This window comes from Polyodon spathula, chromosome 7, assembly GCF_017654505.1.
Source record: "Polyodon spathula isolate WHYD16114869_AA chromosome 7, ASM1765450v1, whole genome shotgun sequence".
Classification (NCBI taxonomy): domain Eukaryota; kingdom Metazoa; phylum Chordata; class Actinopteri; order Acipenseriformes; family Polyodontidae; genus Polyodon; species Polyodon spathula.
Window position 1 is genome coordinate 26,107,097 of NC_054540.1, and position 26,197 is coordinate 26,133,293.

Below are 26,197 nucleotides of genomic sequence, written 5' to 3' on the forward strand. Positions count from 1 at the left end.
GCTTGCTCGCTCAGCTATCTCATTCGTTGCCCTATATAGCTACATGGAAATGCTACGTGCATACGCAACCAAACAATTTACAGATACTCAGATTTGTATTTTCATTGCATGACATACTGCATTTTTAAAGGAAACAAAGGAAGCACCTAACCAAATGTGTTATTACATACATTTCCAAGATTTCACAGACTTTATTCAAATTCACAATTTTCATGACCTCCTTGACAAAATCGTAGCCTTAACTGTAAAACATTAACATTAATTGAATAAACCAGCTCCGAGTGTTGCACAACAATTTTCTACCTGAAACCCGTTCGGGTATGGGTCTGCCCAGACCGCAAAGACCTTGACTGAGCGGGCAGCCTGAGGTAATTCTACATGTCTTAATGTACCTGTAAACTACCAATTCAAATTTCAATGAAAAGCCTAACCTGGTTGAGGTTGAGGTTGTTATCAATGCTGAGAGGGATGAGGTGGGGCAGGACTTTCCCAGCCAGTTGTTCTTTGGTAATCCCCAACTTTTTATGAGCAAATGTACACTTGTAGATTCCTGTGAAAAGGACAGTATAAAAAATCCATTAAAAAGATGCTGATACAAAAAAGTCAAACAAATTGGCCAAGGTAATTTTATTCTCATCAGAAACAAGTAAAATGTTGTGAAACATCCGTCACTTGGAAGCCAAAAAGTTGATTAAACAGTTACATATCCCCAATATATATGTATAGTTGAAAAAAGGAAACATTTGAAATACATCCCATGTATTCATCAACATATAATAGCTAGAATACCACGTGAGATGATACACGGTAGACACAACAACACTATAAACAAATACGTATTAGTAAATAATGAATTGCTCTAGTTCAACATTTAATTCTTTAAATCTTGAAAGTGATGATGAAAGCAAACTGTTGGAAGGTCATTTCAATTCAGATAGTGAAGTTATATTGCTTATTCTTTCAGTTCCATGTGCAGTACATTAACTGATGCAACAACTCCTGCTAAGTATTTTATTGTGATTCTTTTGTTTTTAGAGACAAGTTCACCGAGTGCCATGAGTCCCATCTGCTGTAACAAACACGCTACAAAGATTATACAACATTTCTCAAGACTCAATCAAAACTTAAAAGCTTTAACACACAGCAAGGTCTTTTTTCAGTTCAGTCTAAAGAAGATACACCGTTTCATTATCCCCCTTGTCCTGATGTGAACTCAAACATATATGATGCAGCATTGCATATCCCAGTGAAAGCATGGCAGACCGCTGTAAAGAATCTGTTCACCGATTAATTGTTAACTTCACAGCACCCCTGTACATTGAAACCAATGAATTCTGTCTAGACAAGAAGTCAGAGCTTGCTGCATTGGGGAAAGGGATATATGCGAATGTACCAATTCAATATAACATTTTTCTTTAAAAAAAAAAAAAAATCACAAATTAATAAAAATTGTACCCAATGAAAAATCATTTCCGAAATGCCCCAACTAAAACAAAAGTTGGAACAAAAATGTAATTATATTTCACTATCTGAGTATATGTGTGTGTGTGTGTGTGTGTATCTGAGTAGTTATGAGTTGCCCGGCTACACATACATTACCTAATACTCCCATAAGCACAGCAGGCTCCCTGGATGGAATTTCCTGCAGGAACGGCAGGAGCTCATCAATTACAAACCATTTATCAAGATATTCTAAAATCTTGCCCAGACAGACCAGGGAATTTACACGGACCTACAAAAGAGAATACAATTAAACTCCCTGCAAGTTGCATTTTCAGTTTCCATTTAAAAAGAAAGACACTACCGAAAACTACAGTGCTATTATAATACTATTTTCTAGAAATTAAATTGTGGTATGCATAAAAGAAGCCCCATCTTATTTACAAGGCTGTCAACAGTTTGGATTTAACTACACAGTCCCTAAACACTAACCTTAAGGGTTAAAACAGGTACTACAGGGATGAAGATGTAGATTTACTTCAAATCTCTTCTATAATTTGAATATTAGACTGCAGTTTACATAAGTCACTACAAGCAGAGCATAATGTGGATTTTCCTTTGAATTATTTAATTGTACAATAAATCAAAAGTATTTTTTTTTTTTTTTTTTTTTTTTTTTTACTTACTGCAAGAGAGGATGTCTGTAAACATGCATGTTTAATTCTTGGAATTAATGAGTTCTTCATGGATGGATAATCTATCAGGTTTGCAAAGGTAGGAATGATGTTTAGACAGAGTTCCTGCAAATTGTGAATATAAAAAAAAATATATATATATTTAGTGAGCAAGCCTAAATCTTAAAATCATACATTTCTCACAGGGTCCTTATCTTTTTAGTATAGCTCCAAGTGAAAAATGAGTTGACTATACAATGAGTACTGTACTAGACAGAACATCACATTCGATCAGATCTGCGTATACCACAAAAACCAATAATAAAGGAAATTTAAGTTTGGTCAGTGCAAGTACTGGTTTGCAGTACTTTGAGTAGTAATTGCCTTCACACACACAACCTTGGAGTTATTTAATTATTTTACTCCCAAAATATTTAATTCAGGGGTAGGATTAGTTAATTTGTGAGTGAACTCACTCCCCAGTTTTCCTCTTGTGTGAAGGCAAACAGTAGCGTGTCTTCCTTCAGTCGCTACCATATTAATTTGGTACGAAAAAGGCATTAGTGCACAAAGCTGTAAGCAAAAAAGAAAATGAGCACTTAAACGCACAGATTGACGAAATGTTTAAAAGTCAGACCTACACACCAATTACAAATACTATCTTGTCTGCATAGTTTTTAATCATTATGTAAATTAAATCACTAAGAAATATTACAAATATATATAGGAACAAGGATGAGTGTAACAGAGCCCAACTTGCCGGATTACTTCTTCCTCCAACCGAAGTAAGACGATTCTGGTACTACCCCCACGGGTACATATTTTAATTGCTCAATTACAAACTGAAACCGTAGGCTTACTTCAACATATTACAATCAAACCGTAGTGTTTTCTGACAGTACCTGAATCTGAATTGAGGGTGCTTCCAGAGCTCTGTAAACCATTGGTAGCACACTGTTCTTTATATCTTCTGGAGGAGTTTTGGTCAGCAGCAAATCCATTTTTTGCAAAAAGATTAACAGAATCTGAAAAGACAATCCTAAAGCAATTACTTGGAACATTTGCTGTGAAAAACAACTCGTTTTCTCATTATTAAAAAGATTACAAAGCTGGATGAAACTTTCTATACACAATTTCACTCACCATATTGCTTGCCTGATGGCATGGAAGAAAACAAAAAACAAAAACAGTTGTTTGGTTACATGTCAATTCAAAACCCATCTTATTCTGGAAACTGCAAACCCTGAATATTCAAGTCTCCCCCTCCCACTGATCTGTGATTTCACACTGGTGAGGTTAACAAGCATAATATGAATTACTAATGCCACTGTCATGTCGTTCTGCAGGGTTTGATTTCAGATTACACTCTTATGTTATGTATTTCAGAATCTCCTTATCCTTTAGCATGCTGTCATACTTAGCGCTACCTTTGCATGAGGATTTGAGCTTGGCTGCTTTAGTATACACACAGAGCAGTCACTTAAATAAGACAGATGCTGAATACCTGAATAGGTTCTTGTTGCTTGAAGACTGGGGAGAGATCGGGCAGGATTAATTTAACATACTCCTGTTTAGTGCACTCTTCAGCAATGAGCAGGACGTTTGGCAGGACGAAGGGAACCATATCCGGGTTCACAAACTCAGAGGTCAGAGCTGGCAGGATACGGTGTACTACAACCCGCTACTCAGAAACAAATCACATATTTCATAATCAAATTGAAATACATTGTTTTTCTACACGTTTAATTACCATCACTGAAGAACTTGCTTGCAGTTCCATTATAGCAAACTTTGTTTCATTCATTCATTCATTCTCTTTCTTTCTTTCTTTCTTTCTTTCTTTATATATATATATATATATATATATATATATATATATATATATATATATATATATATATATATATATATATATATATATATATATATAAAATTTCTCACCAAAACCAAAAATCATTTAATTCAGTTGTTTTAATAAGTATGAAGGAAAGATCTGAAAGGGCTAGGTCTTTATCATTAGGAAACCAACAAGTTTAATGACCACAATGTGGCAGCCATATTAGGTCACAGGTCAAAGTGAAGGAACATTGTTTAGACTGAACCAGGTTCATAGAAGAGAGTGATCGGAATGTGGTTGGTAATGGAAGCAGACATACCTTAGGCAATTTAGGAAGAACCTTTGGAAGTCCTTTGTAAAACTGAGATTTCTGCAGGTTATCTCTTTGGAATAACGAGTCAAAATATTGTAGTGTCATAGCTCCAACATCATCAAAAAAGGGAATCTGTATACACAAAAACATGCAAATAATGAATTTGTATCAATTTGTTGTGAGTTGTTTACATAAAAACAAAACTTCTATATAGTCAGTATTGTTGTTCTTATTGGGATGTATGTATACCACATACTACTGATAAAGACAACTGTATATTACTTGTTGTGTCACCGAATCTACTTTATTAAATATGAATTAGCATGTTGTGTGTATAATTTATTGTAATATAAATACACTTACCTTGGTCATCTGATCTGCATCAGGCCTTACAGTAGAAGTTACGTTCAACAAAAGCTTTACATGCTCACGAACCTCTTCTGGAATCTTCTGAAGGATGTTTTGACTTAAACGGCTCAACTGGTTATAAAATACAAGACAAATATCATTTATTAAGCTTTAACAATAAATAAAGACATCTATTCTGAAACAAAGACAGCAATTTATGTATTAAAAAAAAATAGAAGGTATGTATCACAAACTGACAGACATAAAACCATATGCATATAAAACAAATGCTTTCTTTTACCTGATCCAGTTGTTTGCTGAAGCTTTTAAAAATACCATGCTTGTTTACATCAAAGATTGGCTTTCCTTCATTAAATACAGCATACACAACAACTCCTAAAGAGTACATGTCACTGGCTGTGTCACAGCTCACAGAGAGGATGTATTCAGGAGCCAAATACTCTGGGTTAGGCAGGCACAGCGATGGAAGATTCGGGTCCCACTCTTTACAGGAGTACTTTGGCTATGAAAAATAAATAAAATAAGATCAAAATAATATCAATTAAAAAAACTGTTCTGAAAAAATAATTTGGTCCCAATACACATTCAGAATAGTGACAGTTACAATACAAACTACAAGCAAGAAAATGTTATATTTTAGAAAGAACCAGGCAAAATATTTAGTATTGCAAACCAGCCGTCTTTCAACACAGCAAAACTCTCAACTGTCCAACTGACCAATGTGTATACTAAAAACCAAACAGTTTGTTACATTTACAGTCGGACAAGTATTATTTGTTAAATACTAAAAATTGTGTATTTTGCTTTTTGTTTTATTAAATTCCTGTCCTTAACCTGTTACCTTGAATTGATATAAGCACATAGTTCCAATACTTTTGTCTGCAACTGTATGTTATATAAACACTCTTAATTGCAAGTAGTTTTTTATTATTATCATCATCATCATCATCATCATCATCATCATCATCATCATCATTTTATTTAAAAGAAGACCTGCACAAATACTTTTTTTTCATAATCATTGAAAAAAAAACAATTCAAATAAAATCCAGTACCTCTTGTTCAGATGGATTGGATGAGGAGATACTAAAATCAAATCCCATGACTTTCCACACTCCACTCTTATTCAGGATGATATTCTCAGGTGTAAGATTCCCATGAACCATTTTTACACCATTGTGTAAAAAGGACAAGCCTTCGGAAATCTGCAATACAAAACAAATCTTACAATAGCACCTTCATCCTGCTTTAGATCCTTCGCTCCACATGAGGAGAATCCTGCAGGGAGGTTTCCTGATCTGAAATGGAGTTGGTTCATGCTGAAAATTAAGAGTTTTAAATTTTTGGGTAGAGAACAGATTGCAGCGTATGCAAGAAAGCAAAACACTAGACAGAGAAGTTTAAATAGGAGGTTAATGATTATAAGCGTTAATTAATTAGCTGCCCAGCTACCACCCTACGAATTTCGACCTAATGCTAGCATCTGTTGTCAATTATAAATTAAGTTGCCAGCATTAGTTTATCACAGCTCTGCATTTTCTGAGTAAAAGAGCTTATATTTTAAAACCCTCTGGTTAAAAAATGTTATCTGTTGTACCACCAACTGAGGCTATTTCCAAACATCCTCCTTTTGTCTGACCATGTCTGATTTCGACTGACAAATATAACTGCTAAAACAATAAATTACCTAGAATTATAAAACATGTTTTTGTTCTGAAGATGATTTGTCACATATAAACAATGCAAAACGTCCACATGATGCTGTCTTTGAATCTGGAGTATGTCACGGTAACCTACTTCACAAACATGGTACACCACCAGCAAATTCTCTGTAGACAACATTTCCCAAAATGTCCTTTTTCTAAAGTGTTGACCAACAAAACATGTTGCGGTTTTAGAATTTTTGCAACATGCAATGTGCATGGTATTTACTTTCACTGGCTCTTAATTTATAGCAACTGTTCGTTTCCAAGTTCGCATTGGGCTACACAGACACTCACCTGTAAGAGTCCATATTTGGTTTCAACATCATACAGCTTATATTCCTTAATGTTGGTAGGTACAGGGCTTGGCAGATTGTCCCACTGTCCAAGAACATTAGATAAGCTTGCAAAAACAGGTTCTGTGCAGAATGCCAGGCAGTCTCTACATGAAAAGGGTAGAGTTCAAAGGGGATTTAAAAACCATTCACTTCCATGTTTATATCCAACATGATAAACTATGAATTATAGTACATTTAACTAAACTGAATAAATAATAATCAATATATTAAACCGGATATTTATAGGTGTGGAAGTTTAGCAAAACTGAGCATACCATCATTTTATTTAACATTCCAATTACTTTTATTAATTTCCTTAGGCTCGTGTATGCAATTTAAGCATGATTTTAAGCATCTCTCCTCAGAAAAAAGGGCTTTTTGCTGCATTGTGTCTAAAATAGCCATTATTTAAATACTGAATCTGTATATTATAATAATGTAATTAACTTATTTTGTGCACGCCCACCTGATTGCAGGGGGTCACTCTGTCATTGTGTCATTATCGGAATTAGTTTTCCAAAAAATAATCTGAATTCTTATGCTCATGTAAACACACTGACAGATGGGATACTATCCTAGTAACAGATTGTAGACGAAAGATCAGATTTACGTTACTGCCAATGGAAGCACGTCTGTTTCTACTGACAAGGTAGACTCTCTTGTCAGAATTAGGTCAATGTAAAACCTGAAGACTTTTTGCCAGCCCTGAAGTGAGCAGTCACTCATTTTTACCTGGACTCTTCAAGTGGGTGCTGGACAGTAAGCAGACGTGGGTGCCGTAGTCTTGTAAGCTGCTGGACTCCTCGTTTAAGAGAATCTATAATCTGGTCTTTATCAAACTTCTGATATTTTTCAATCATTTTTTTATCGAATACAAAAACTGCTACTTCCTGAAACAAAATGTGAAATATAAATAAATACATAAACAAACACACATAACCATACAAATAAATAAAAACCATAAATAAAATTTGTTTGGGAGGGTTCTAAAAATATATAGTGCAATACATGGCTATGGAGAAGACTGCACAGAAATTGCACAAGATCAGGGGGTCAATTGCAACGTACCACTTAATGGTTTAATTGAGATTTAAACCTGAAAGAGTCTTAAATGTACCAATTTAGACCACACAGTGTCAAAAGGCTTTTCAACTCCTACGTACCAGCAGTGACTTAATAGGAGCCCTTTTTGTGGTCTATTTTAGACCATGTAGCTGCACTTTTAACTGTGGGTTTTTTACATTTGAAGGGAAAGTATTTCATCAGAAAGATACTTGCCGAGAGATAGATAAATAGAGAGATAGATAGATAGCTAGAGATTATATATATATATATATTGATATAGATCTTCAGGTAAAACGTTCAGAAAATATATTCACATGCCATTTTTATTGTACATAAAAAATCTGGTTTAATAAAAATGCGACAATAGGTACTGCGCTCGATGTGCCTTAATTATTTCATTTTAGACTTTTACATTGTGCACAAAATGTGGTTATATATTAACAGTGTCTACCTAAATGTCCATTTGCTTAATTTTAAAAAAGCAGTATGTAAAATTCTATAGGGGCGGGTATAGCTAAATGACTTTGGCATTACTACGGTTTAATGACAAATAGCATACTTTAATAAATTAAATACTAAGAATAAAATAGTTAAAATATTTAAAACATATTGGAAAAACTAAATATTTTTGTAACTTTTTTTTTTTTTTTTTTTTTTAAATAGAATTTCATCATGGATATAGTTATATTTCCCACCCAAGGGGAGAACATTGTTAGATTATCAGGGATACTGAGAAGACAGTATAGAAATACCAGGAGCTATTTCACAACATATATTGACAACAAACTATAAAGTTTTTTGTTCAGTGATGGAGTTCCCCCTCGTTTTCCAGACACTGCTGCTAAATTGTGTCAAAATACAGTACAGTAACTTAAATGCTATATTACATTTCATTTTAGGTTTCACATAGGCATATTCAACACTACAAGATACAACTTACTTACTGTGTAGGTGAATCTATAACAAAAACAAATGTAAAATACCAAGTTAGAAAAACGCAACAGCCGTTTAAAATGGTGAGAAACACAAAAGCCCAAGTTAGGAGAAGCAGTTGGGGAAACCTTGTCAAGCATCAAGCAAATAGGCACAATTGGAAAGGTGTTGGGGCCAAACATTCACACAATTGTTGCTTCTAACTTGGCTTTTTTTTTTTTTGATCGCTCCACTTTACATTGAAATGCTGATTCTCTTATCAGCTGGGTTTAACCAGAATAAAGATGCTAAGACATGTGCCAAGGAAAGAGCTCAACACAGAATAACCAAGCAGTGTTCTTGGTTATCCTTACAAGCACTACTACAGAGAGAAAGACAGACAGACAGAGAGAGCGAGAATGGGAGAGGTGTCATCACAGGCGCAGACAAGTATGCTTTGGGAAGACACATGAACAACATGCAGGTAAGGCACAGGTAGATCAGGGCACACATGGACAGACATTTAGCCCATACATACAAGAATACATGAAAGAGCATGAAGCAATATATATCCAACAATGAAGATGATGAACAAGACCAATAATGGCAACGAGTGCAAGGGATAATGAGAATGCAGGGTAAGTGTATGGGAAGTGACAGTTGATGGGGCAGGCATTGCAGATCCAGGGCTGGGGTGTTGGAGCATTTATTTGGTTGTGCATGATCAATGTTTTTGTTGTGGGAGATGTGACTTTTGAGCTGATAATGGAATGGTCACAATCCCTTGAAGTTGTGCAAAAAACATTTCAATGTAAAGTGTAGCGATCAAAAAAAGAAGCCAAGTTTGAAGCAACAATTGTGTAAATGTTGGGCCCCAGCACCTTTCCAAGGTTTCCAATTTGCTCGACATCTGACATGGTTGCCCCAGTTGCTTCTCCTAACTTGGGCTGTTGTGTTTGATGACAACTTTAAATGGCTGTTGCGTTTTTCTAACTTGTTTTTTTACATTGTTTCTGTTATAGATATCACTTCTTTTTTTACTTCAAATAATGAATAAACCGAGGGAAAGATATTCGAGAATGTGTATGGTAAATAGACAGACAGACAAGCAAGTAATAAGTAGAGTAACAACAGAAATGAGAAAAGATTTGAAAGTAAAATAATGGTAGAAGGGACTTTTGAACAGTATTGAAAGTGTAAACATTGTATTATTTTAGTTGCAAATGTACATCCATGAGTGGTGAAAATAATGTCTATTTTGGTAGGTATTGATATTTACGTAGGTACAAAACTACAATGTTATGAATGGTTAAAAAGGTACAAATGCATGTCAGTGCTAAAGGCTAGTATTCCAACACATTTTAGTGCTGAAAAAAAAAAAAAAAACATTATTCTCCTTGTTATAGAGGAGTTATGAACTTAGGCCAATGTAAGGCATTCGTAAAACATTAGATCTCTTCATAAAAGGCCATATCCATGTCCTTTGCCTTTCTTGGCCATGGTTTGACTTCAATGAGTGCATCATTTGCATGCACCCATTTTCCAGTAGCACCCACAGCAAGAAGACACACACACACAAAAAACACTCTGTCCAGTGGCTACACTCCCCTGCTCACGCCACAGTTCTGACTGAGGTTTCAGCTGTCAGTCTTGCGCGCAGGAACACCCAGAGTGTGAGCATAGCGGAGCGAGACAATTACATGGAGCAGGCGGTGTGGTTCCTTGAGCAGACATTTCTGGCCCGCTCCTCTACAGCACTGAAGAACTGAGCACAATTTTTTTTTTCTTAAATATGTTCGGCCATGGATTTTGGACAAAAGAGTTATAAAGTTTTTTTTTGTTGTTTTTTTTAAAGTTGACAAATACAGATGCAGTCACTTTACAGTATCTTCCATTATGCCTGTGCATGGTAACCATTCATTTTCCAGTTTCAAACCACAATTAGGCACTTTCATGTTTTGCAGACTTGAGAATTGTATTAAAAAATAAGTTTTAAAATGCGCTACTGTTTATAGATAAGAACTCAATTTTATTATGAATATTGTGTTATGTTTTAAGCAACATAAGACGATAGTGTTCATTATGGAACCACTACAACCATTATGGAACCACTAAAAATTTAACACCAGTGGAGGTCACTTAACTTGGTGTGTGATTTTGAAGGTGATTGGTTATACCTGAGCTAATTTAGGATTGCTATTACAAGGAGGGGTGGACACTTATCCAACCAAGCTATTTCAGTTTGGAAGTTGTGGGGTAGGATGTGTAGATAAATGAAAAAAAATATATATATATATAGATATATATATAATTCCAGGCTATAAGGAAAATATATATATATTCCCGATTGTGGAGCTGCATTTGTGCCATATAAAAATGTGAGAAAAGTCATCCGTGTGTGTGTGTGCGTGCGTGTGTGTCCATCTGTCTGCGGTTATTGTTCACATAGTTTTACGGTTATGCACCATACAGTGCTGTGAACATGGTTTATACTTTCTGCACTCTTAAATTAAGGATAGTTCATACACTAGTGCAGCGTGGTCTGTCAGTTCCGTCAACTTACTCAATGTGTTTGTGGGTTGCTTTGAGCTCCCTATGACATATTCGGATACAAATAAGCCCTGCATAAAGCTAATTTGGTACGAATCATATGAAAAGTGTGAAATGTACGCATGTTTTCAGTACCAAACAATAATAATGAGAAAGAGTCTTTGAATTCAATTGGATAACTACTCTGAGCACTTTGTCATTTTTTTTTTCTTTGCTGGTCCTCTCAATTTGTAGGAAAGATTCATTTGAGGCATTCGTCTTTAAATAGAGATGGTTTCAAACAGGTCTAAAATAAACCACTAAATGGGTCTTGCTAAACCAAATACTTGGTTTAAGTGTTTGGTACTTTGGAGTAAGGTTTAATTGAGACCAACTGAATGGATTAACGGTTGAACCAAACCCGAATTTACCACCAAGATGACGGTCTTAGTGGTACATTGCAATTGACCATATATGTCTACTTCTTTTGCTTGCAACTACAATAGCTACAAGAAATGTCAACAGGTATAAAAAAAAATAGGTGCATTTTTATTTTTAAGGCAAGTCATTTATAAAAGGAGTTCAACATTAAAATGTAGTATGGCCGTTCACAACATATACCACATACCCACATCACCTCTGTTTTATTAACACTTCATGCAGGTACGTCCAGTCTGTACTATTCATATTGGGTAGTGGTGGGTTCACTAGCTTTTCTATGCTAGTGCCTTGAGCAAAACTCTATATTAAAAGCAGGTTTACCCCTTAACAGAAAAGTATAAAAGGAGACATAGCTTATGTCAAATGTACACAGTAGGTTTCTGTATAAACACACATAGTACGCTTCAATTCAGAATTTGAGCTTTTCTTTCCTCTGTAAAGCACCTTGGGATTTTTAGTGCAAGAAGGTTGCTGTATACATGGAGATTTATGGAGTTATTTGTTCACAGCTCAGAAAAACTTAGGAGTTTGACTGTATGCATTAGCCTAAGTTTGCATGAAATTAGGAAAATTCAACAATGTAACAACTGACCTGTTTGGTGGATTTTTTGATGCCATTGAAGATCTTCCAGGAGAGCATTGGCCCTCCGCTGGCAATGTGACATCCCACTTCAAACTCCCTGGTAACAGGGTTCCCCATGACAGCACTGGTAACATCTGCAGTTACCTTTGTCACCGTGCTTTTGAACTTATTGAGCATGGACTCCATGGTTTCACCCACAGTCAATCTGATTCACCTAAAAATGTAGATGAGAAAAAAAAAATAAGAACAATCTATTCACACAAGAGGACAGAATAAAACTACAATTTTATCAAATCTACAACTACCTATGAAACTCACTCAAACTTTACGTTTACTGCTTTACTGTAGTATATAGAATATCGAAAGCATTTTCCTTTTGCAGTTTCTAAAAGTAATGTTTAAACGTGATTTTGTATATAAATTTGAAAGGTAAGTCATGTTTTTGTATTCTTACCAAACACTCCATTAATCAGAAACCCCAATTTAGTTGACAGATAATACAGACTGTTTTGCCCAGTCCCAAACACCAGAACATTTGGCACACAGAACAAAATATATTCAAATGGCGGTGCATATGTTCGCTACAATACATTAGACAGTACAATAGCTACACTTCTATTCACAACAGACACAAGACATCGGTAATAAAGCCTGGTTATAATTAATATAAACGTTAAAATAAGATCATTCCTTGCAAAAAAATTGCAATCAACTTGTACCTGTGCTTTCTAGCTTAATTGTCTTACAAAAAGAAAAAAAAAATCTATGAAATGTATGGCACTAATATTAGACGTTTTAAACCATTTGGTGAACTTAAACAAACGTAGTTGGCAGAATATATCGCACGCATTTTAAAAGACCTTAACATGTATGCAAACAAATCAAATATATAAATCATATAAAAATAAATTAAACAACATATCTTCTGACCGAGGCAGGGGTGTAAATAACAATACTACCGACTTCTTTACACAGTCACTGCCGTATGTTGTAAGTTACGTGTGTTATGTTTTGGATATAGTCTGTATTGTTCAGCGGTTAAATTGTGTTTTAAGTTCAAATAAATTAAATGACAAAACCCCAATTTGGTTTCGATTACAAGTATTGTATTATTTTGGACAAGGGTGTGTTTACACCTCTTGTATGTCAATCACGTTGTTGTTTGAACATACGCTATTTAATTAACTGCTGAAAATACCTTTTTAACAGACCAGAACAATTAATAACACAACTTAATTCCAGGTGACTTTCTAAATTGTCCACACAACCATGGGCCCCTCAGTCAGCGATCAGCTGTTGTCCACTCCTTCGTCAAGTCATTGTAAGTTATTATTCATACTGCTGTCACATTCTTAAAACGGGTTTGCGTTTTCACTTTCTTACCTCCTAGCTGAATTAAATGTCCACGTTTTGTGTGGCTTCCTTTCTATGGCTTTGTGAGTGAACTCTCAGTGTTTGCTGTACACACCAGCCTCCATGTCTTCCAAATTGTCGAATTCTACCTGCCTGGAACGTCACTTCCTACATAGATACAGGGTGAGTTCACGGAGATCATTCTTAGAAGATCATTGGCTAAATTGGTCAAATTCTGCACAGAATCTGCGCAGAATGATCTCAGTGAACGCACCCGCTATTCCCCACCCCTTCAGAATCATGTGGTACAAGTCAGAGGAGTATAGAGAAATACGGGGTTGTGACTAGAGTTATAATATTGCTTGTCAAACTGTTTACTACCACCGTGGGTATTATCTAAGTCTGACATTTGTTTTCGGAGTAGAAGGCTTCTGGATACTGGGGATTGACATCCATGTAGTTCACGTCAAATTTATGAGGAAAGACCAGACAGGTTGTATGGCTTCGTGCTCAGAATATATTTTTCAATCCGCTTCATGCGGTTGGTTATTTGTGAATATTCATATATGGCAGAGGCTGGCCACAATTTGATGTCATCAAATTTACTGCTTTACAAATAATATGTAATGGAAATCAAATCTTATTCTTCCTGGTGATCCTGGTCTCTTTCATTAACTACTTGATGGGAACCTTCATTCCTGCTACTGAGGAGTAACAAGCAAAGTTTTTTGTTTTGTTTTTGTTTTTTAACTACAGAGCAGGCATAATCTTAGAAAGCCTAGTTCTAGACTGGAGAGGGGAGGAAGTTACCTTTTTTTGGATTTTTTTTTCCATTTTCTTCCCAAACTATGAATATGGTGTCAGGGTTTGGCCCACTTATCACTGCAGGGGTCTTTACTGCCACTTTGTCCTCAGCACTGGCTTTTCTTGTCTCAGCACCCAAAAGTTTCCAGTGCTTCTGCAAAGATAAACTGTATCCTGGATTCTTTAGAAAAGGCTACGACCAAAACAACGAGCCAACAAGCAGGTACCTCTTAACTTATCTCATTGTCTTGGCATTTATTTTGATTTTTGAATTAAACATTATTGCCCCGGGGATCCTGAGTGGCGCATCCAGCAAAGGCGCTCCATGTGGAGTGCAGGATGTGCCCCATAGCCCGGGGGTGGCAAGTTCGAGTCCTCACAGCCGACCGTGACCGGGAGCTCCTAGGGGGTGGTGCACAATTGGCCGAGAGCTGCCCAGGTAGGGAGGGCTTAGAAATGCTTCTGTCACCAACTCCCAAGGCTGGAGGCCCTCATTCGAGTACCACAACAAATGGACGGCACTTTTTGGGGAAATCATTTCTGTAATAATCATGTTCCTGCTTACCTGGTGGGCAGACATTACACTATGTAACACAATTTTTGTTCCTGGGTAGTAAGTGTTATTTCCTAATTGCTTATGCCTCAAAAGTATAGAAAATGGCTATTATTCCCCACAAACTTTGCTTTTGTGACCAGGACAGTGATATTTCAAAATATCACTATTTCCAATGGGAAAACGGACAAATGTGTGTCTTTTCGTTCACATAAATTCAGAAAACACAGTAAAATCGTAAATCTCGAAAAACTACTCACTTCTAAATCTTTTGTAGTCATTTTTGTATTACTTTAGTATAAATACATGTTAATTTGGATTCATATGTTGTTTTTTTCTGACTTTATGTGAATGAAAAGACACACATTTGCCCGTTTTCCCATTGGAAATAGTGATATTTTGAAATATCATTGTCCTGGTCACAAAAGCAAAGTTTGTGGGGAATAATAGCCATTTTCTATACTTCTGAGGCATAAGCAATTAGGAAATAACACTTACTACCCAGGAACAAAAAAAATAAAAAAAATTGTTACACGGTGTTATCGTTGTTGGTGTAGTGACGTTTCAACTGACTTAAAGGAGGAACATGCCATTTGTTTTTAATCGCTTCCGTTGATCTACATACTTCTTCGGCTGTGCGGCGGTTTGAGGAAGCTATGAAAATGTTGGATGATAGAGCACCTAAAAAATATGAGAGCGGAGCTCAAAAGAGGAACACGCAGAAGTTAAAAACTATTCTGAAGGTCAAATGTTAAACAAAATATCAAAGTTGACAAGCTATTTCAGTAAACTATCAACAAATGCACCAAATACATGTGATCTGGAAAATAGGCCTACATATGAAGCAAATCTCAACAGTATAAATCAGAAAAGAACCATGAACTGAAGAGGAAAAAACAACAGGACGAGTCCAAGGAGCTAGACTGTAAGTTGACAGTCTGAGAGATGTGCTTCGTGGATGTTTTCAATGTTGTTATCGACAAACTTGTAGCAGAGTTGCAACGCAGGTATGAAGCATACAAAGAGGTGTGCCAACTTTGGATTTCTGACTAATCTGAATCTGCTGACTGCATCAAAGATACATTCATGCAAAGAACTTATTTGAAGCAGGAGCAGGAGCAGCAACTGGTTGTGGTTCAGACAGAAAGATTCTGGCTGGGGATCTCAAGCACAATTGAACAAAAAATAACACTGATGTACGGGTAAGCTGGGCTGAGTTAAGTGGGGAACGGAGGGTGGTGATGCTGGGATGCCAGAGTCACTGTTGAGCCCTCTTGAGGTGTCGTTTGGCTAGTCGACGAAACACAGAGGACAGAAGGTGTCCACTTGAAGACCCCAGAGATGTATCCTACTTAGCTCAATCCAGACGGTTGTCATGCTGATGCGCTGGGGAGACCGCATTGTGGTTGATCCCCAGAGCCAGCATTGCAGCTGTTGTGTGTGCTGAGGCGCAGGGGAGGTAAAATAAGCTGATCCATGGAGCCAACATTACACTTCAGCCATCAACACCAGATAGGACATTTACATCACTGGATGGAAAGAAACGTAAATGGATGGAGATGCAGATGGATCACATTAGTTTACTGTAAAGCTGCGTCTTAGTTGGTGATTATCTTGGCTAGACCCGAGTTCAAATCAGCATGAAGGTTTAACATCTACTGTCATGTAATGGAAATTATCAGCTGTTAAACTACAAAACATATACAACACAGACTTAACGGAGGATTTTGCAGATGAACTGGTACAATTTAGCAAGTTCACAAAATGTAGACATTGCTTTACAGATTTTTTTGACAGATGTCTCCATATTTTTTTATTTTATATTTTGTGTAAAGAAACTATATATTTAATAAAATATATGTATATCCTTTATGAATTTAATTCAATAAAGAGCATTTGATTTTAAGGTCAACAAGATAATTACACATTGTTAAAAAAAATGCAACATGGGGAATAAATAATGCATTTCAATCTGCAGCACAAACTGAAAGTTAACACAATCATCTATTACAGCATTCTGTTTTGTATTCTGTATACCGGAAATGATGCATCTTGTAAAGATTTAATCCTATTATTATTATATTGTTTTAACCAAGAACTAATTATTTAACACATGGTCACTGGTACAGAAGGAAGGTATTTTAAAAGGCAGTATTTTTTTTGTACTTATTTACATAGACTGTACGTCACTCATTTTTAAAAACAGTCAAGATATTTAAGTTATTAATGTGATTACTGGTTAAGTGATAATTACATAGGACTACATTCATAGTGGGTGGTTTATGGGGGGGGGGGCTTTTTATATACTATATAAATTTTTTTTTATTTTTGGTAACTTTCCAAAATGCATTCCAAAAGGTATTTTTTTCTGTGAAAATGTGTACAGTAATAACTCGACAGTACTTGCACACTTAGTTGTACCTTCTTTCCTTTGCTGTCTTCCAGAACGGAATCCTTATGGTCACGGGCACATTCTTCTGGGTGTTTTGTGTGCAGGCATTTTTTTTTTACATTTCACCACAATCAGCAATTCTGTTTTAAATCCTCTGTAACTTAATTGTAATACAGGTTTAAACTCTGCAAACAAGCCCCCATTCCTAATTGTAATCTTGTTTTCCGGTGTTTACTGTCTATACACCGAAGCCCTAATTGTAATGGTGAAAGAGTAATAGCATGGTCAAAAATTATTTTTGCCACACATTTTTTATTTTCTGATCACCAATCTTGGGAAATATATGTAAATCTAGTTCAAACAAACCAAATTACAAACAAAAGATTACTTTTGTTTTGTATATTGATCAAAGTCTAATACATAACACAAACAAGTTTTGAATGTATTTTTAGACCAACTAGAATTGCTAACAGCATACATTATTTTATACTGCCTGAAAAGGTGGCTCCTGTGTGACCAAATTATTCTGGGTATGTTTATGATGCATTCACAGAGAAGAGGGACATTAAATATCAAACTTCTCTTCACATATACAGTGTCCATTTTCTTCATAATCTTCTCTAGTAACAACCATCTCATCAAAGTCCGGATTATCAGATAGCAGTTTCCCACCTTCCCAGGAGTAGGTCACTGGACTGTAACAAAATAAAGGTATGGCATTACTTCACTCATATCCTGGGTTCAGTGTCTTGAACTAAATCAACAACATCTACAACATAAAATAACAAACTTTGAAACGGTTCAAAGAAGTGGCTCCCATGATAGTTTACTGGTAGTTTCTCTTATAATTCAGTTAATATTGCTGTGAAGTTACGGATATGGATACAACATGACAGGCAGTATTAAAGACTTTAGTAATAGAATTGCACCCCTGGGGCTGTCTACTTGACAATCATGTTACACTGGAAATGATGGATACATATCCTCGGGCTATACTGTATAATCACCTACCTTACAGGACAGATTTTTGAAGAAAATCTCCTTTGTGAGTGGTGTAGCCATTTTACTTTTATTACTGTGACTGATCTTTCATGGAACTGTTAATACAGTTCTATAGCCCCTCTGAGCCATATGAACCCCAATTTATGTCATACTTAAATTGTCAGATTAAAATCACAATTCATTTTCATAACTTACTTTTTAGGCTGCACTACTGACACCTCATAATCCGTTGGCGTGAGGGATCTGACGTCTTTGAAAACTCGGTCTCTGAACCCAGGAAAGAGGGTATTGCCTCCTGTGAGCACAATGTTTTTAAAGAAGTGGGGCTGCATTTCTGAAGAAAAATAAAATGTTAACAAAATAAGCTAGAAATCTGGTTTACGGTTGCTGTCATAGACATTTTAGAAATATATAATTCAGAATCATATTACCTATAAAAGTTAACCAAGAGCATTTTATAAGATCAGTTAATTGAATAGTATGTAAACATACATTTTGGACATCACCAGCACACATTCTGCATGCAGTTTTTATAAAACCCTGCACATATAAAGCCGCTACCTCAAATGTTATCTGGGTACTAGTATTTGACACTGTGCTAGCAACTGCTTGTAAAACTTTTGTACAATAAAACACTAGTATTGAAGCGTTAGGTCTTTACAATTCAGAAACCAAAAACTCACATGGCCCAAATCGTATCCCTACAGTGAGTTAATTACCGCGAATCCACCACAGCACAACCCCACCACCGCGTGACTCAGTACGGGGCAACCCCACCACCGCGTGACTCAGTACGGGGCAACCCCACCACCGCGTGACTCAGTACGGGGCAACCCCACCACCGCGTGACCCAGTACGGGGCAACCCCACCACCGCGTGACTCAGTACGGGGCAACCCCACCACCGCGTGACTCAGTACGGGGCAACCCCACCACCGCGTGACTCAGTACGGGGCAACCCCACCACCGCGTGACCCAGTACGGGGCAACCCCACCACCGCGTGACCCAGTACGGGGCAACCCCACCACCGCGTGTCTCAGTACGGGGCAACCCCACCACCGCGTGACTCAGTACGGGGCAACCCCACCACCGCGTGACCCAGTACAGTGCAACCCCATCCCTGCAGGACTCCTTACCTAGGGACACCTTTACAGTGACGAACCACCACCGCGAGCCCTGTTACAGCACATCACCGCTCACAACTTTGTAGCTGTACTTGTTGCCTGCCCAAGATGCATTCAGGGTCTTAAGTTATTGTCAAGTAGCTGCATAGTTTTTTTTCAAGTTATTGTTATTAATAATAATAATCCTGGCTTCTTTTCAAATAAACATGGTTCCTCTTTTTTGTGCTACTTTACGATATGCTATGGTAAATTAAGATTAGGCATTGAAAAAACGAATAACAAAAACAATGTTAAAAATAAAGATATCTCCGAAGATTTCTATTTAACTGCTAACTTTAGCCTGCCCTAGAAGTTTTAACAATCGGTTAAGCAGGATTTGTTTATTTATTTATTTATTATAAATTGTTAAACATTATTTTGTTGTCCTTGCTTCTCCACCACTACTTTTAAGTGGTCAACCCATACTGTTTGCTGCTAAAACGGAAATGCCCCATGTGCTCTTTGAAACGAAAAGGGCGTTGTAGTTGGGTAAGTTACCTTTACTGTAATTCCCTAAGCCACCTGTTGCAAGTTTTTACCTCTCTTAAAAGACTTACGATTGTACACTCCGAGCTAATGCAGCGAGTGAATAAAGGCTATCCTTAAAATGTATGGTTTAGAATTGAAACCATAGTTTTATTGCTTAATAATAGGTCAGAAAATCCCCCATTTTGTATTGTAACCCCCTTGCCACCTGTTACATTACTTAATTATTGAAGATTTTCTGAATTGGCTATTGAACAAAAATGTTCCATTCAAGTTTTAAGACTGTATACTACTACTGAATACAATAAGGCCAGCAATGTTACATCTATGTTTATGCCGAAATATTCTCCCTTTTGATTAACTCACAGACTAGTTTCATGCACTGACTTTGTTCTTCACCTCTACTCCATACATTTATGTTCGCCACACAACATTAGTAGTATTAATATTAATTATCAATAAGTATTAATAATAGTAATACTAGCAATAATATTAACTTGCTGGTAACTGCATGCCTTGGACCCGATGCAAGGCAATATCATAATAATACTCCTGCTATGTCCAGAAGTACACTTACTTTGTTGATTATACTGTTTGAATTGAATAATTCAGGAAGGTTAAAAAAAAAAACAACCTAGGCTTAAAAAAAAAAAAAAAGAAATCCTGCATAACCGACTGTCCGAACTTCTAGGGTAGGCAAAAGTTAACAGTAAATAGAAATCGTCAAAGATATATTTAACATTGTTTTCATTATTCGTTTGTTCAATGCCTAATCTTGATTTACCACAGCATATCGTAAAGTAGTATCGTAAGGAGGAACCAAGTTTATTTGAAAAGAAGCCAGGACTACTATTATTATTATTATTATTATTATTATTATTATTATTATTATTATTATTATATTATTATTATTTTTTTTTTCCAACCGAGCAGGTATTAATCACACTGTGACCTTTGTTAGACAATCTCTCCAACTGTCGTTTCACTTTGAAACAAAACTGAATTTAATTTTGGTACTATATGCCAAAAATAATAATATATATATATATATAAAAAAAAAAATGCTTTGAAACTTGTAATTGCTTCGGAAGTGTCCTTTATCGAAACTCTGCTTGGAAAATATGTCTTTACTGAAGAAGAGCAACTTGTTAAGGTAATGTGGAAAATAAATAAATAAATAACAATAACTTAAAAAAAACAACATGCTGCTACTGCACAATAACTTAAGACCCTGAATGCATCTCGGGCAGGTAGCAAGTACCTACAGAGTTGTGTGCGGTGATGTGCTGTAACAGGGCTTGCGGTGGTGGTCTGTCCTGTAAAATAGTCCCGTGGTGATGGGGTTGCGCTGCACTGGGTCACGGGGTGAAGGGGTTGCGCTGTAATGGGTCACGCGGTGATGGACGTGCGGTGATGTGTTCGCAATAGACACGCGGTCATGTCTTGTAACCAGCCCCAATATGGAAAGTCCCCGTTAGAACGTTTTGATTTTGTTTTAGGAAAATTAAAAATATGGGATAGACATCTCAAGAGGTTAAGTGATATTAACACTTGAAGTAGTGTTTTTTTTCCTTTTTTCATATACTGCAAATTCTATAATTGACCACCTGATGGCATGTTTAAGTCTAGTAATTCACACCACAATTTGGGTTGAACTGGTACAACAATGCCTAAAACCATCTGTATATTACTGTGCTAGAAAGCCAACAGTTATATTTGTGATACAGATAAAAGTCATTGGACATGATGAAATTGGACCTGTCTGCACATACTACGCTTCTCCCACAGTCTCTTTGTTGAAGTGAGAAAATCAGCTTTGAGCTGAATGTATCAGATTTTGCCATCTTGCTTCACTGAAACTGTGGGACAGGTAAAGGGCATAAAAAACTATTTAGCTGAATGAGACACTGCGATTCAGTATTAATACCTCAATGTTCAACAGTAATACATACAGAAGAAAGGGCTCAGAGATGTTTCAGTTAGGAGAAAGGTTACACAAAACAATTCGATTTTAAAACCTTAGTTTAGTTATGTACAAGGTACAAACAAAATCCCCCCCCCCCCTTACCATCAGGCAGGTTTTGCACAGAGTTGACAATAGCTTCTGGAATGCCCATCTCCTGAATTCCAATATCAGAGGGGTGGAAGACTGTTTCAGGAACAGCAAACCTCTCATTGCAGAGACGGAGAATCTGCTCCCCGGTTTTATACTTTCCGCTAAAATTCATCTCTTCCCGAGACTACAAATAAGCAAAATGTAATTGAACACAAATAACATTATACTTGAAAAAAGTGGAACGCTTTGTTTTTAAACCAAAACACACATTAATGTTACAACATTACAACAAGAAGAATACCTTAGTTAAAACAACCACGTTGTTCTTTATGTTACAGTTTATTTTAGTTTATAAAACAGTGGTTGAGTCTTTACCTTGCAAAAGCCCTTTTTGATTGTGCTGAAATCTGGGAGCACATAATCTCTCATCACAGTGTTGTCTTCTCCTTTTAACCTAGAAGGAAATATATAAATTAGAGGCCATGTCATATTTTCATTAAATAGGCTCTTAGTTGAATAAAGAAGCCATGTCATATTTTCATTAAATAGGCTCTTAGTTGAATAAAGAAGCCATAGAGGTACTTACTGAGCTATTTCCATGTCCTTGTAGAAGTCTTGAGACACATAGCATACATCTTCTTTAACTTGATTAATAACATGAGTCTCATCCATAACATGGAGTTGCCTTTCACATTAAGTAAAACAAAACCAAATAGATGTGAGCTAACAATGCTATTTAAAGCAGTGCAACGATGACTAGGCTTCATGCAGTATTTAAAATGCCAATAAAAATGAATTAAGCATACATAATATTAAACATACATAAATCAACAGATTTAGACAGTTTCTCACAATACAATTCACTAGCCAGTACACTTCCTTTACTATTGTAATAATTTATAAAATTTTGTCAAGCATCCTATTTTAAAAGCAGAGAAAGTGAAACATTTATAATGCATTGAATAAATTAGTGCACAAAAGTAATTACCTGTATGAAATTATCTCTTTTAAATGATTAGTCAGGAGCTTTCCGCCAACATTAAGCCTAAAATACAAAAATAAGTGTACATAAATGCCAGTCATCTCCATCAGCATTTTTTAATGTTTGGAAATGATCTGAGCGATGTTCTGTAACCTCTGACTATATCAAAATACACTAATAAATAGAATTTTCAAAATCCTGTTTCTAGCAAAACTACAGCTAAAGCTATGAAGTGTATTGTGTATATAATTCTGCCTAATCTATTAGTAATTTAACAATGTAATGATTTAACTTTTTTCACAATCCTGTCATATGCACTGCTATATCCAACACATAAAACATCTTCTGAACACTAATGTATTTTAGACTAAAAAGTATTCCATTCCAAAGAGCACAAAAAGTATATTTAGCAAGTGTATACCAAAAAATAACTATGGCAACAAGCTGTTTTGAGTATTTCAATGAACATAAAGAACAGAGTAAAGTATATAAAGTATATATATAGTGTCCCACTACATACTCTAATATTAATTAGGTTTCCTTTTTTCCTATTGTTACAATGTAAGATTTTTTTTAAATTAATGCTTTCTGAAGGCAATCATTTAATGGTTAATTTCTAATCCTTGTAGTGAAAGAATCTCACCAACAGGGGCTTTACCTGCATATGCCATCTTTCATTTTTTTACCCCGGCAGTATGGCACTATGTGTGTAAAGGAGTATCCGCTATCCACAACAATGCAGCACAGCTCTGAACTGTTGTCTTGAAAGTATTTGTGAGCGCTTAAGGATCCAGCTGAAAAAAGGAAAGCGAGTTATTACAGTATCTGCTGTGTTTACGTTGCTTGTTACACTATAAGTACATATGTTATGATAATAGGACATACTAGAAAAATCATCTACTTACCATTAATTCTAAGAGCAGCTTGAAACTGATATTCTTCAAACAATATTTCATTCATGGACTCTTGAATTGAAGTGAAGTTAAAGTATGGCTCTGTGATCACTATACTGGTGTCTGCAAAATCGACCTTTTAGACACAGATAGACACAAAAGTATGATTACATTGTAGTTCCTTCTGGAAATGCTGGATACTTTATGATGCTACGATACCATATTATATATCAGTATATATATATATATAGTATTATATATATATATATATAGATATATTTATATAAACAAAACAAATGTAACTATTTTAAACACCAATATTTTACTGCAATGTTAATTAGACAGACCAAAACTTGTTACTTTTAGACGTGTATTATTAAGCCATATTACAATCTGGAATAGATCAAACAGAATCTTATCACCACTAGACACCAAATACGTTTTTTTTTTTTTCATGTATTCTGTAATGCAATTTGGCTAACCATATGCACTATAGTCCCAACAGTCAGTACCATCTGTTGGTGCCATCATTAACTAAAAACAGAAATGTACATTTACTGAGGGCAGATCTCATTGTTGCTGAAACAAGGGCAGTTCTAATGCACTGCACTAGTAGAAATGAGCAAATATCAGTTTCTTTAATTATGACTGTTTCCAGTATGGTTTGTGAGAATGGCATTTTATACCTTGTACATTTCCCTTCCAAACAGATGATCCCACACTTTTCTCTGGACATCCCAGTTTACTAAATAGCCCTGCAGTACAAATAAATAAATAAATAAATAAAAGTGAATACTTGATTGATATGAGTCACAAAAGTGCAGCAATATAAATAATGCCACTGAATTATTGAACAACTTTTATAACCTCAAATAAATTACTTTCTGACTGGCTGGATAAAAAATACTGCAATTGAGAAACTGTAAACAAAATAGCTACTGTATTCCTTTATAATAGCAATTTACCATAAACAATACTTAACAGCATAACATGGGATTGTAAATTACAAAAAACATTAAACAACCTTAAAAAAAAAAAAAAAAAAAACTGCAACTAGCTGAGAACCCACCTTTTGAAACGGAAGAATGTAAAACAGTCCAGATGGATCTTTAATTTCATCAATTTGATTGGCAGTAAATGTTTTCAATCTTGCTGTTTTTGACCGAAACTGGCAATTGGGTATTACACTAAAGCAGAAAAAAAGAGGTTTAACGGATTGTTAGATGGAGATAATGTGACCGCCTGTCCTCGTTTCCCCTGGATCGTGACTGTATGTCTTTCTGGGACACTAAATGCCAGTATCTTAAAAACTGAACACAAGTTACACAAATCAGTATACAATATTAATGGTTGTCAAAACTATAGTCGTAATATTATCAATGTTTCGTACTGGATTAATGTAGGAGATCGAGAGTTTAAACCGTTTGGAGGTACCTCAATGACCATCCCTAGAGTTGGAGGACGAGTTAAATTACTGTATACAGACATTAGCACGTCATTTTTTAACATCTTATAATAAGACATGCCAGCATTAAATTTGCAAATTAAAAGCTCTGGATTTCACAAAAAATTATAATATGCTGGCCTTGTTTTCATATTTTATATTAATAATAACACAATAAAAAAATTTAACGACGTAATGTTTGCATTCGTGCTTGTGTTACGTACTTTAAATACAAGTCAATAAAACCAACCTGACTTTTTCGTGGCTGTATCCTATTTTAGCCGTATAAGCTCCGTTGTCAAGAACTAGAGTGGCCATTGCTATGCCAAAACAAGGTTTAAACTTTATTTATTTATTTTTTTTTTTTTTTTCCTAAACCTATTAAATTCTTTCTCTAAAGCATCAATAATTCCTTGTGTTGTTCACTCTAATACCACTGACTACACCAAGGACCAATCTGATTTCTGGTGTCTGGTGTTCGGCTAATATGTCCGTACTAGAAAACTGATAGAAAAACAATAGTTCCGCCTTAAATGTAAGCCTCTTATTATTCGTGGAAGTTGTTTTTACTTAATGTATTTATTACATTTGCCAAATACGTCTTTAATGTTTTATGCTACCAAATTGTACAATAACATTATTAACTTTTGCCATCATTAACATTAAATACTGTAGTAAAAAGGAAAGTGGAAAGTGTTATACATATTTGGGTTGATTTAAACAAAAATATGTGGAAAATACAATATTTGGTGGAATAACCCAGATTTTCAAGCACAGCTTTCATGCGTCTTGGCATGGTCTCCACCAGTCTTTCACATTGATGTTGGGTGACTTTATGCCACTCCTGTCGCAAAAATTCAAGCAG

General features: G+C 35.7%; 2 protein-coding genes and 1 long non-coding RNA gene across 4 annotated transcripts in view; 1 reads left to right on the forward strand and 2 right to left on the reverse strand.

The window, feature by feature from the left end:
- LOC121318436 overlaps positions 1 to 1,584 on the forward strand; it is a 16,439-nt gene extending 14,855 nt beyond the window's left edge. Inside the window, exon 4 of the long non-coding RNA XR_005950611.1 lies at positions 1,036 to 1,584. This is a non-coding gene — a long non-coding RNA (uncharacterized LOC121318436). The remainder of the gene's footprint in view (positions 1 to 1,035) is intronic.
- The window catches only part of LOC121318435 (SCY1-like protein 2), an 18,947-nt gene extending 5,242 nt beyond the window's left edge, over positions 1 to 13,705 (reverse strand). Inside the window, exons 1-14 of one of the 2 annotated variants that reach the window (XM_041255104.1) lie at positions 13,588 to 13,705; positions 12,214 to 12,418; positions 7,407 to 7,564; positions 6,634 to 6,778; positions 5,689 to 5,838; positions 4,914 to 5,135; positions 4,628 to 4,744; positions 4,271 to 4,396; positions 3,619 to 3,795; positions 3,258 to 3,269; positions 3,017 to 3,139; positions 2,127 to 2,240; positions 1,600 to 1,732; positions 432 to 550 (exon numbers count right to left, since the gene is read on the reverse strand). In XM_041255104.1, coding sequence (XP_041111038.1) covers positions 432 to 550; positions 1,600 to 1,732; positions 2,127 to 2,240; positions 3,017 to 3,139; positions 3,258 to 3,269; positions 3,619 to 3,795; positions 4,271 to 4,396; positions 4,628 to 4,744; positions 4,914 to 5,135; positions 5,689 to 5,838; positions 6,634 to 6,778; positions 7,407 to 7,564; positions 12,214 to 12,390 — 1,773 coding nt within the window. In that variant the 5' untranslated portion in view covers positions 12,391 to 12,418; positions 13,588 to 13,705. The remainder of the gene's footprint in view (positions 1 to 431; positions 551 to 1,599; positions 1,733 to 2,126; positions 2,241 to 3,016; positions 3,140 to 3,257; positions 3,270 to 3,618; positions 3,796 to 4,270; positions 4,397 to 4,627; positions 4,745 to 4,913; positions 5,136 to 5,688; positions 5,839 to 6,633; positions 6,779 to 7,406; positions 7,565 to 12,213; positions 12,419 to 13,587) is intronic. The other variant, XM_041255105.1, reaches the window with a different exon arrangement.
- Positions 13,706 to 17,387: 3,682 nt separating this feature from the next.
- LOC121318438 (actin-related protein 6) lies at positions 17,388 to 25,832 on the reverse strand. The gene is made up of 11 exons (XM_041255112.1): positions 25,583 to 25,832; positions 24,958 to 25,075; positions 24,575 to 24,643; positions 23,901 to 24,024; positions 23,654 to 23,789; positions 23,002 to 23,058; positions 22,600 to 22,698; positions 22,389 to 22,467; positions 22,026 to 22,197; positions 18,504 to 18,642; positions 17,388 to 18,001 (listed from the first exon to the last, which is right to left on the reverse strand). Exons 1-11 carry the CDS (start codon positions 25,648 to 25,650, stop codon positions 17,872 to 17,874), a joined length of 1,191 nt encoding a protein of 396 aa, XP_041111046.1. The 5' UTR covers positions 25,651 to 25,832; the 3' UTR covers positions 17,388 to 17,871.
- Between the last annotated feature and the right edge of the window lie 365 nt (positions 25,833 to 26,197).